A 13,048-nucleotide genomic window follows, 5' to 3' on the forward strand; every position below is an offset into this window, starting at 1 on the left:
TTGCACATAATGGATGCGAGCATAGCCTCCTATATACTTTCTGTGCCTGCTCGAAGGCGGCTAAACCACCGTTCACTCTCGCTAGCCGATTGACGCCGTTCCCCACGAGGTGGCGCCACCAGCCCTGGATAGTGTGCGTGGAATTTGCCACATGCTTGTACGTCAAAACGTGTGTTGCGCTCCTGCCACTGGAGATTTTATTGCGATAGCAATTATATGGACACTTCAACCGGATTTCTGCCGTCGGCGTCGCCGTCGCCGTGAGGTTCCGTATAGATAAAATCTTCGCCGCGCGCCCAATGCCCCAGCGGAAGCGTGCGGGGACGCGCGCTATCACGGAGAGCGAACGCACTCAATCTCCCACGCGCAAGCAAGGAAGCGGAAAGCCAGCGCCGGAGGGAGCAGGGGGGGGGGGGGGGGGGGGGGGCACTTCTCTGCCAACAACCGCGCTCGTCGCTCGTCCGCACAGTCTCTTATCTCTCCCACGCGCAAGCAAGGAAGCGGGAAGCCAGCGCCGGAGGGAGCGGGGGGGGCGGGGGGGGGGGGGCGCACTTCTACGCTGCCAACAACCGCGCTCGTCGTTCGTTCGACCGCACCGTCTCTTACCTCCACACGGCTCTGACCTTTATGCTCCCTGCAAGTTGGTTCTTTATTCTATGCTCCCTGCATTCGCGGCTCAGTTTCCGTTGAAGCGATAGACCGCACGTACATACGCTCGCTGCCAGCGTTTTGACAGTCGTTGACTGCAGTCATTCAGTGTGATCTATTCATGTTTGTTTGTGCGCGCTCACACCACGCTTGTTCTTTCAGTTAGTAATAGTCGGGCCACATTTTCCAACGCACGCTACACATGCAATGCTGCCCAGATCGGCAGGGCAGCACTACAGGTGTGTCCCTTCGCACGCGCTGCCCACGGTAAGCGCTTCTCATCAACACCACCATTTCACACGCGCCTTCTCGTGGTCATCGAGTCTCTCTTCATGTCGGTCTACTTACGTCGCAGCACACCTGCTTACTTAATCAGCTCATGTTTACTACAATTCATATTGCTACCAAGGCCGCTCACCTTACTTCGTATGACATTGCTGTGTTGCTATCGCATTCATTGCTTCGCCCTTAGGGCGAAACTGTGACATTTTATTTGTTCTTGTGATGCTATGGCCTACTGTTGCGTTCCAAAGTGCAATTCGGATGGTAAACATAAGTTACCTGGCATTTCCTTTCACGAGATTCCTAGCGACAGTGAAGCGAGAGCAGCTTGGTTGAAAGCCATCGCTAGGAATTGACTGGACGCCTAATACGACATCACGTTACTCGGTTATTACTCGGTTACTTAAATTCTCGGGTTTTACGTGCTAGAACCACGATATGATTATGAAGCACGCCGTAGTGTGGGACTTCGGATTAATATTGACCCCCTGTACGTGGTTCTTTAACATGCACCTAAATCTAGGCAGCAAAAACGCCCACATTAAAATGCGGCTTCGTGGCCGGGAATCGCACCCGAGACTTCGTGTTTAGTAACGCAACGACAAAGCCGCTGAACTAAGGAACCATAAACAGTACTGTCATGTGCAGCTGTAAGTATTGTGAATTCGCCTGTAGAACTCTAGGGTACTGAAAATTTAAGATTGTTGTCAATAAATATCCGTTTTGCGCGTTAATCATGAATATGATGCGGCGCGCGCACAAGACGATGAGATATTGAGGGTAGACCAGCTTTACAAACGCAAGCTTGCGACCTACATGCATACAGAAATAAAAAAAGACCGTCAAAGTTGTGAATTTTCGTTCATGGTAATGAATCGGAGTTTTGATCTGAGAACAATAAAATACAGATTACCAAAATTGCGAACAAACTACGATGAACAAAGTCTAAAATATCAAATACCTAAAGTTTTGAACGAGATTAAGGATCTTATCCCAGTAATAGAACGGCACTCGTCAGTAGTTGCTTTTAAGAGTGCTTTATAACCGAAGCAATTCTCCTGTAAACTAGTGTTGTATTAAAATAACCTTTCCTTTTTTTCCCCCCTTTTTTGTGTGACAGATCAATTTTTTGGTGTTATATTACTAGGTGTTCATGCACACTTGCGCCTGTGTGTTGCGAGATAAGACGTGGATACCGTCAGTGTTTTGAATTCTGTTTACTATTTGTTTGCTGCTTTCTATGCACATATTTTTTTTCTTTTTCTATGTGAGTAGATAATGAAATAAGTTCTTGATTTGTATATCGCTGTTTCCTCCATGTACAGTTTGGGCCCCGGACCCAGTCAGGTTCAAGGAAGCACCTTTTGTCCGGGCCCCTTTGGTTTTTTGTATAAGGAAACTGGAATAAAAATTAATAATAATAAAAAGCTAGATGCAATATCTTCATGTATTTATATTGATAGCGTAGATACGACTTTATTCTGACATTCGAATGCGAAGTTAATGTTCGCTAAGAGATGGCACAAGTAGTCTAAGATGATTATAATAACAAGTTTCTGCATTTACGTCAATTAAGTTTACGCTTTTTGCGATGCTGACTAAGCTAGCAGCGAGACTACTGCGCTGCTCCGTCGTCTGCACTACCCAGGGCTGCAGGCGTCACCTGGCGGCTCACATTCGAACTAGTCGCGACGGCGCGAAAGAATGGGAAGTGCAGTGATCGAGCAGGCATAGAAAGTATATAGGAGGCTATGATGCGAGCCATGTGAGCCGTTCGCGTGTTCGAGAGTAGCTAGAAATTATGTGCAAATCCAGCGCCGGCGACCGCTTTCTAGAGGTAGCACATGTCTATCTCAAAGGCGATGCTTTCGCTTATTTGTTACGCCGGAAGCAATAAATGGTGTCCATGCACTTCCAGCTGCTACAAAAGCAAATCTCGAAGGCTGTGCTTTTGTTCATTTTACGTTGCCGAAATGTGTTTCAGCTTCCAGAATCGCTTTCGCAGCATGCAGGCAGCAAATGCATGGCCTTCAAGACCTGTTGGCATCTCTGGCTGGCATTTTTCTTTCTTTTCTTTTTTTTATGTGGTGCCATTTTGTACAACAATTATTTTAGTAAAATATGTGGTGCCGTACGCTTATCTGGGCGCCACGCATGTGGTGGTGCACGTTCGGCTGGCCGAGCACGATCACGGAGCACGACAAGAGTGCGTGTGCAATCCCGTCATGAAACGCGCACTAGCAGACGACACTGGAAATGCACACTGGAGGTCGAGAGAGTAGTGTCACTAGTCTGCGGGCGAAAACGTGTCTCTATGCGATGATGGCCTGTAGTGCTGGAGCACTCTGGTCTACTGCAGCGTCATCTGTCACTCCAGCCCGAAGTCGTTGCTGGCAAGCGGAGACATAACGGTGCAACACAGGGCCTCCGGGATTGACAATTATGGTTCTCTTGCTTGGTGCGGTTTTTCCTACCACGTTCGCACATTTCTTTTATGTGCGCGGCAAGCGCTGGGTTTGTAATAGTTATTATTTTTTTTTATGTGTGTGCATTGTGGTTCTAGCACAATAATTGCAACTGCAGGCTTCTTCAAGTCGGGCACACTAGCATATGCATGGAGGTAGAAAAATTTCCTTTCTCCATGAGTATATGGGAACATTACTGTATTCTTCTTCTTATTATTATTATTATTATTATCTTCAATGAAACCTGGCGACCGCTTTTCTGGCCAATGAAGTATGAAAGGAATCCCGTGCAACCCACCAGGCTAGGACCAGGCACAGTGCCGGGCCGCGATTTTGTAGTGAGGCATTATAACTTATTCTACTCTAGCCTTATCATCCACCGCTCACGGCCGGCGGATCCTGTTGATAACGCGAGCGGACCGTTGCTCCGACCACTGACAAAGTGCGATAAGCGCGAAAAGACATTATTACTTTAAAGGCATCGCTACAAAATACCGGCCCAGGTACATCTTGCCGCCGTAGTGCAGGTGCTCCTTCCAGGCTTCTCGTCCTCGTGTGTTTCGAAATTCTTGATAAACACATGCGTCCTAACCGAACGGAACGAGCAGACGAGTGTTTGTCATGGGTGTTCTGTGTGTTTGTCTTCTGCAACCGAAACGCTGCGCAGGCGATATGGTGTGAGGGCGAGGCTGGGGCGAGAGGCTTGAGGCTGGGCATGAGGCAGTAACGTCGACGCAGGTCGACGTCTTTATTAATGTTGGCAAGGCAACAATACAAGGGCTAACGCGCGCTAGCGCGACTCAACACGACAGTCCTCCATGGCAGCGCGGCAGACACTCTCTCAGCTCTGCTCTCCAAGCTAAAGACGGGAAAGCAGGGGAGAATGCCAGACAGGTGTTGCCATCTGTCGGGCGGCTGGCGAAGTGGACGTGGGAGTCTCGGAGGCACGATTGGAAACTTAGACGGCGTTACGTAGCCTAACAGTTCATATATTTTTTTGCATAACATATTTGAATTTCGCGCGCCAGGCACACCGTTCAATCGCAGCGCCTGTCTGGTGGTGTCATCGCAGAAGCGTCGGACGACATATTTCAAGTTCCAGTACACCATGCAGTACACCATATAGTTTCTCACTATATGTTATAGTGAGAAACTCTCTGCAGTACACCATACTCGCAGCTTGTACAGCTTGTGGGCACCTTCCATTTGATAGAAACAGCCTCTTTCCTTTACTTAAAGCCTAGCAGCTGTGTCAGCTGTGGAGGCGTGTGAAGCTATGTGTACATACATTGTGAGCGAGTAGGTAAACAACCCCACTTGACTGCTGCTGTCGCCTACGGGCACTTCCAAAGGTAAACATGAGCGCACGAATCAGCCGCCCGCTGCTTTCGTTTATAAGTAATGTGCGTTCTAACTTTGCATTCGTAATCGACATTCTAAAAACAGCAAGAAGGCAGACGACAGAGGCACTAGGTGCCTTGGTGTTTTGTCTGCGCCGTTTTTAGAATATAAATCACGAACTACCTAGTATACGCTTGTGCTGTTCACTACTAACGTTTTTTGTGCCCTGGCGCATGAGGAGCATGTTTCTAGTTGTGGTAGAAACTTCGTTAAATGCCCTAGACCCCTTTCCCTGGCTGTGTACACAGCCAATTGTCTCATTTGTTTCACTCTGCTGCTGCTATCTTTACAGGTTCTGCTGATTTCTTCTGCCTGCACCTTGTAATTGTTGGGCCCACCAGGATCTAGCCTGTCTCTGCCTTGTTGACAACAATTAGCCCCACGTACTGGTTGCTGCTCGTTTGTTCGGTCCAGACTATGGTACTTATGTCCATTTGTTAAGGGTGTGCTTTTGATTTAATCAGTCAATCAATTCTTTATTCAGCACCTTCCAAGGTGCTAGGAGCATCGCAGAAAAAGCCAGCTTGTAATGCTTGTGCTGCTGAGCGTATTTGGGTAATGGGGGTTTGAGTGATGTATGGCACCTTATAATCGTGCTGGACAGGTGGCAAGGCTTGCTCACAGATTCAAGCTGTGGATGCTTGTCATTTAAACGTTGTAAGTTACCACATTGGTGTTAAACTTCCATTTGGAATAGTGTAGGCTAAAACATTTATAATATTGTATTGCACTTGATGCATACTGCCATCACAAAAAACACACTAGAAGATGAATCCAAAAAATTTCTTTCCAGCTCTCCCGAGACAATAGATCATAGAAGAAGAATTTTTATGCGAGCTACCAGAGAACATGCTCTCAGCTCAGGCCCATATTTCTATGGGGCTGCTGTTGTTCACCAGCATCTGTTGCATGAGGGGCCCTGTTATTTTCAATTGCATCCTCAGCGTCTGATCTATGGTCGCAAGACTCTGTCAATCTGTACGACGTCGTGGAGGTGAATCATAAATGCGTATCGGTACAATGCAATGGTAGCGCTATGAGTGATGCACGTGAATGGATAAAGAATTGTGTTGAGAGCTACCAACATAGTCGTTCTCAGCTCTGGCCCATATTTCTAAGGGGCCGCTGTTGTTCACCAGCGTTTCTTGCATGAGAGCCCCTACTAATGCGTTAGCATTCTTCAAGTATTTCACACACTTTTTGGGTGCTAGGTATTTATGTATGTATGTTTGTATCTAACCGTTTTCCCGCTTACCTGGGCCACAGGGTAGTCCATGGTCGAATAGGTGGCACTTTGGGCTACTGTGTTGAGGGAACGGTTCGAAACCAACTGTCGGAACAACTCGGGTCACTGACTACGTGGCAGTGTTTACATGTGTGCCGCTCTTTCGAAGAACCTCTTTCATGGCGACATGTGTCACTGTAGATGCGGGACTGGGTAGGTACCGCTGTTCAGTGAACTTCTTTGATGCCAACTTGGGTCACTGGGAATATGCCACTCTACAGTGACAAAAAAAAATACCCGTTAAATTTCCCCGATGCTGAGTGGAATAGAACCTGTGTCAGAAGCATTCCTCAAGGACGGCAACCCGACGCTTTAGCAGGCTGTGCCACAAATGCACGGGGTATGTGCCACTTTCATTGAATTCCTTTAACGCCAACGCTTTTGTGAGCGGCGCCGTGATTGCAGTGGGTATGTGCCGCTCTTCTCGCCAACTTGGGTCACTGAATATGTTCCACTGGGTGTGTGGCAAACGAGGGAACATTCTCAGCATTCGGAGGCACTGGTGCGCCACGCTTCTCATCCTGGAGGCCATGTGCGGATTTCTCGGCAGTGGCACAGCACGTCCAGAAAGAAGCGCGAGAGAGGAGCCCGGTTGCCGCATGATGCATTTCTCTGTGTTTGCAGGCACTGGTGTGCCATGCAGATTGGAGGCCATGCGCAGCAGCACTAGGTGGTGCCAAGTGTTCTTAGGGAAACCGAAGAGAATCTTAGAGATTTACAAATGCAGCAAAAAAGTAATCAGGTGGGAAAGTATGTACGGGAGTGCCTTGCTATTTGAGGCCTGAGCTGGCTGCCCGAGGACAAGAAAATACTGGAGCACATATGCGCCACAGAATGGGGCATGTGTGTGCTGCGAAACAAAGCCTGCAAAGGACTGGGCACTTCGTAATGGCATGCCAGGATATTCATCCAGCGACACCTGTAGGGAGTGTCCACTTTCCAGAAGTGTTGGGATTCAAAGAAGGTAGAAAAATTAACTGGTACGAGATAAGTAAGGGACAATTGGAGTATTAGCGGAAAAAAAAAACCAGGAAAGAGATTGATAGAACCGGAATTGTTGCGGCCATAGATAATGGTACAATATAGTTTTAAATACAAAAGATCGAGGTCAAATAGTGATAGATGTACAGTGCTCCCACTCCGGTGCCAAATTCACCAAATTGTGCCGAATGAGCTATCCTGTGCCACCTTGTTTAAAAAAACACGATTTTGAGCTGAAGTTTGTGAAAATTAGTGTTGCCGCAGTTGTCTGCAGACGTGCATAGCGCACATGATTAAAGCGGCTTAATAAATTGAACTTCCCATTATATATACGGCGCCGACTGATAATTGGGTACCGACAGGGACCGCCTAAAAATCCGAATAATTGGCAGTTCGAAATATCCAAGTTCAGCAGAAAACAAGTGACTTTATTTCACGAGTGGCTAAAAAAGTGTGCCATATTCTCGGATGATCACTTTCAGGGATACGTTCACTTTTGCATGATTGTGCATTACTAGCTTCAGACACATCGGCATCTACGAGTGATGGCATTCTTGGCACTTTGCCAGGAACGTTGTTCTCCATTGATGTTTCTAGTACCCCCAAAAGAGATTGTCCAAAAATAAAGCCAATGTTTGTCAACCCATGGCAGCATGCACATACACTTGCCTACGATCTGGTCAGTCTGTATCTTTACCCTTGTCATGCTGTCGCTACAGATAGATGAAGGTACAATCGATTGATACTTAAAGCGCAAGAAACATGGACACACGAAGGAAGACCAGACAGGATGAGTGTGGAAAATACAATCAATGCATGCACTATATCTTCAACCCCTGGCAATATAGCAGGACCGTGATGCCTTTTCCAATGCCACTCTTTCTTGCGCTTTGTCAGTGGTAAGAGCGACGCTCCGCCTGCGTTATCAATGGTATTAGCCGGCCAAGATCGATGGATGATAAGAGTGGCATATAGAATTGAGTGGAATGCATTGCTACAACATGGCGGCCCAGAAGTCGACCGTGCTGTTATAGCCGAATGACGCCATTTTTTTTAGCAACGATCATTGTCCCCGTCAACACAGATATCAAAGGTAGAGTCGGCACCGCTTAAACAACTTAAGTCGCGGGGACCATGTCTGTATTTATTATGTGAATGAACAAATGCTGGACGTGCGGAACCATTACTGCGGGACTCATGAATGGGTTACCGGGGTTCGCTTATCCTTCATTTTGGGTGCAGTCAGTGCTGGATTAACCGGGCTCCTCAAGTTTTAGTGTCCAGGAGGTGTCGGCAACATAGCCGACGGCCATGCCGGAGCAATGTGAGCAATGTATCAAAGCCAAAACTCAGTGGTCCAATTAGCATGCAGTCGTGCAGCCGTAGTCCGCATTATTGAATGGCATGTTTAACGTATCGAAACTTATGGGCCAGTGATGGTGCCTCGAAGTAGTCGGAATAATCGAGCTTGTCTGAAATGTTGATGTCCATGTAATTGGTCGATGCCAGTTGTGAATATATGCCCAAGCAGTTGGCATATATTTGCTCTAAAGTGCTCCAAAATCTCCATTTTGGGTGCTCCAAACTCCTCCAAAATTAACATTTTGCTGCTCCAAAAATTTCTCCAAATCCCAGTTTGTCAGTGGCACCATTTGATGTAGTAAGACTTGATTAAATCAAGCAGGCTAGATGACTGTCCCTGCCCCATTTCGAAGGGGATGCCAATAAATATTGTCATTATCAAAACACGAAAGATAAGTCCTACTGCAGTACGTTGTGTCGTTAAACGCATTAACGTCATTGTGACAGTCATCGTGAGATGGTTTCTGTTGAATTCTTCAACCATGGGCTACCCAGTGGCCTTAGTTGGTGGTAAAGGGGTTAGATGCAAACATACATACGTATGTACATACATGCATACATAAATACATACGTACATACCACAAACTGGATGAAGTTCCCAAAGAATGCTATTGCTATAAAAGTAAAATTCGGCAGCCAATATTCGGCACCGCCTGAACCAGTTCACGAGGTGCTGCATCCTTCCATTCGTTTCAGCAGTGCAGCAATGGCGCCCGCTGAACCACGCCGTTTGTTTCAAAAGGTGCAGGGCTGGTTCATGATTTTGCTGCACCCACTCCACTGTCGGTGCCGCCTTGGTGCAGGCGTACAGGTGCGCGGCAGCAGCGCAGCTGACGACGCAGCACATGGGCACGAGCGCCTTTAAAACCCCGCTTATGCACGTCTGATGTATCTACGCAAGTGTGGTGTGTATTTATGCCCCAGAAGCCGATTATATCTGCAGTTCAGGACGTCTCAAATTTACGCATTCTGTGCACATTAGTAGAACATTACATAACGCCTGCACTGCAGAAATCGAGCTGCACAATATCTGAACTTCTCGTGAGCCGCCGTCAACTGGTTCACAGTGGTGCAGGCGTATTGAACGTACCTGTAGTGTGTAGGGCAGGTAATCAGTGGTCTGTCTATTAGGGCGAGTGAAGGGGTACCAATGGAAGGGACAATATTCGTTGTGATGTTTTATGTGATGAATATTATGAAGAGTGCAGATACCTGGTGGCAGAGAATAAGGTGCTGTGATGAAGTAGGAAATTTGCAAGCATAGGATGGTATCGGCTGGCACAAGACAGGGCAATTGGAGGTTGCTGAGAGACGCCTTCGTTCTGCGATGGACATTAAAAAGGCTGCGTAGATGACAATGACCTTGGTATCTTGTAATTAGTTTGCATTAGTCGGACTACACCAATAGCTTTAAAATCTGTGAGCTGAAGTTATGCCTGATGTTCTGCAGTCGTAAACCATGTGCAGACAAAGGTTGCCCTGCTTTCAAATATTTGGTGTGGATTGTCCCTTGTAGTCTTTTTGTGCTACTGAAACCAACATGATTATATTGAGTTCAATGGCTACACTGTATTCTGCCCCTGCATCATTTTTGTTGTTGTATTTGCCACTTGTTCTCAATGTTGCAATCGCTGCAATTATTTTCTGCAGGCCCCACAAATGCAATGAATCTTGGTGAATGCATCACTGTTGCCATAGTGGCATGCCAGGCCCCTTCCAAGGTCGTCAGTCGGGTCAAGGCCGGCACGCAGTGCTGCGTGCCTCTAGCCGACAAGTCTGTCGGGTGCTCCTTCAAAGCACAGAGCGTGTCGAGGAGCGTGCAGACTACAGAGGCGGTGGATGAGTCAAGCTCGACCTCAGGTAGGCAGTTACCGGCACTTCTCTTACTTCAGCTTGCTTGTGTGAGTTTATGGTAAAGGGCCAAGTCTGCCTGGTATGACCTTCTCAAGTGTATATGACCTTCTACTGCTGAGGGACAAGTCAGCAAGCAGGTGTGCGATTCTTTTCTGCATTCTGATTTAGGCAAAATGCAAGATCCATGGATCCCACGCGCTGTGCGAATCGATTTAAGTGAATATTTCATTGCTGTTTGTGAGAATGCTGATCCTGCTTAGTGATCATTTGTGAGTAGTGACCACATGAGGTAGTTGGATACATGTTGAATAGGAACCTCCTCGCTCAACCTAAACTTTTGATCATACACATGACATGCTTGATGACAGAGGAACGACAAAACGACCATGATGGCATGAAGATAACGATGACACTATGACCATGATGGATGAGGATGGCTGTAGGACGTACGCAACGACCATGATGGCATGAAGATGACTGTATGACGATGCAACGTCAATGATGGAATGGTGATGTTTGCATGAAGATACTGGCATGACAACACTCAAATCGCAATAGAAAATGAAGATGAACAAACACACCAATAACTATTTAAAAAATGAGAATGGCAGTACGAAGGAGTGACAAAGATGATATCAAGACGATGGCATGAGGACCATGAGATGATGGTATGAAGATGGCTTGGCGATGTGATGCCGAAGGTATGACAATGCACAATGGCAACAGGGTGACAAAGGGAATGACGACAAAGGGATGACATTAGGGTGCCGATGCTAAAATGGATACAATGGCATGGAATGATGACAGTGGGAGTCACTAGGAAGAAATGGCTACAATATAACGACCATGATGGCATCACCACGATTGCACGACGGATACGGCATGATGATCATTGGTTTACCACCCCTTTGTGATGACAATGGTATGCCAATGCTGGAATGATTACATTAGTAGGATGATGATGGCATGATGACAATGGTATGACAATGTTGAGACTAAGACGTCACTGTGTGGTGCCGTTTAAGACCTTTCCGGAGCCTTTATTTTGTATCCGCTCAGTTCACTTTCCGAACAGAAAGCTCACAGGGGTCAGTCCGTACCCAAAACTGTATCTTGGATACTAAAGATATGTAAGCAGAAAGCTTTTGGGTGCACGTGTTGACTTCGTAACTTGCGCGGCGATTGTTCCGTTACGGCAAACCAACAAGACTGCATGGAGCTTGGTGGTTTTTGTGTCCTGTGTTTTTCATGCACATGATTGAGCTGCGTTTGAGCACTTGTGACTGCAAAAAGAGAAAGCAGCTTATGGCTAGCCTGCACAGAAACAGGGCTGGGCACTTGTCAATGCCTAACTTGATTTTTTCTTTCGCGCAGTATGTGTGGATGCTTGAACTGCTAGAATTGTGCGATGCTTACGCTGAGCCACACGAGAAGCATGTTCAGCCATTCCTAACAGAGCTGGTACTCCCTTCAGCAATGGCATACCGGGATAGGCAAATTATTGTGTGTTCTCATTTGACTGCGAGGGAGACAATAAAGCACCTGTAACTGGCAGCAATATTATACTGAATGCTTCTATCTCGTGCAGACTGCACTGGCCCAATGATTGGTTATGTTGCTGTGTGTGTCCATTGTCAATGTGAAATTCTGCTCATACTTGCTTCGCGTCCCAGTCGTACATAAGCACATAGGAGCTTTAGCTTTCCCTGTGACTGCATGCAGCTTGCATAACATAGAAAATAACTTTATTGTACTCATAACGATCGGGGTACACTAAAATCGTAGGTGGTCAAGATGACAAAGCAGGGTAAAAATGAGGCACAATTTATCACGGTAGCATGCTGTCAGTTATAATACTCATTTTTTAAAATGCAAGGTATACCCAGGGGTGGAATTCCTGCTCCAATTGCGCCATTCTGCTCCATTTGAGTTTTCCTGCGCTATCCTGCCAATTGAGCCAAAAATAAAACCCTGCGCTGCACTGCACCATGCAGGAAATTTTACTTTAAAAAAAACTGAAGCCAGTTCCACGAAGTGAAATCTGTTGAAACAGCGGAGCTGTGGCTGTCTTCGTTTTGGTAGACTGTTTATAGGTGTTTTGCCACGAGGTTCTCTATGAAGTCCACAGGCAATAAAATGGCCGCGCGCTGTATGGTATGTGCGAGTGAAAGCGTGCGACGGGCAGCCGGCAATCGCGGCTCGTGCATGCAAAGGCAGGGAGTGGGAAGGAAGTGCGCAGTCTTCCAGTAGCGGACATCTCTAAGGAGGGAGGGTAAGGAGGTGGAGGAGCCGCGCTTTACTGCGGCCGCACGGTCCCGGCGGACCGGAAAGCTCCATGGGGAGGAGGCCGCGCCGAGGCATACCTTCCCATCGTCGTGGCTCTCATCCTCTATTGTCACGTGACAGACTACACAGAACCGAAGCGTCGACTAACAGCTCCGCTGTAAGGGCACTTTACGTAGTTTCGGTTTCTGTTACAGGCAAGCGCGTCTTCTGTCTGGCTAGCTCAATTCACTCTTATTACGATGTGGCTGTAGCCAGGGTTTTTTTTTTTTTCTTCTTCTTCATACGTGTTGGTTCGTGAAGTTAGTGGCGACTATCATTGTGCGCCGGTCCTCGGGAAGTTCAAGGACTGAAAAATGGCCAAAAGTAAATAATATTCTGCTGCTATTTTGTATAACTAAAACTAAGCATGCACTCGCAAAAGTGTAAAGCACACCAGCCAGCGTGTAGCCAGCTATGCGGCGTCGGGAGCGGTAGACCGGTAGGC

At 47.1% G+C, this 13,048-nt stretch overlaps 1 protein-coding gene across 1 annotated transcript in view; it reads left to right on the forward strand.

Annotated features, from left to right (window-relative positions):
* Positions 1-4,477: 4,477 nt before the first annotated feature.
* Positions 4,478-13,048, forward strand: part of LOC119454578 (zinc finger protein 211-like) — a 52,643-nt gene continuing 44,072 nt past the window's right edge. Inside the window, exons 1-3 of the mRNA XM_037716475.2 lie at positions 4,478-4,747; positions 5,089-5,216; positions 10,075-10,284. Of these exons, the coding sequence (XP_037572403.1) occupies positions 10,089-10,284 (196 nt within the window). The 5' untranslated portion in view covers positions 4,478-4,747; positions 5,089-5,216; positions 10,075-10,088. The remainder of the gene's footprint in view (positions 4,748-5,088; positions 5,217-10,074; positions 10,285-13,048) is intronic.

Source organism: Dermacentor silvarum, chromosome 5 (genome assembly GCF_013339745.2).
Source record: "Dermacentor silvarum isolate Dsil-2018 chromosome 5, BIME_Dsil_1.4, whole genome shotgun sequence".
In the NCBI taxonomy this organism is placed as follows: Eukaryota; Metazoa; Arthropoda; class Arachnida; order Ixodida; family Ixodidae; genus Dermacentor; species Dermacentor silvarum.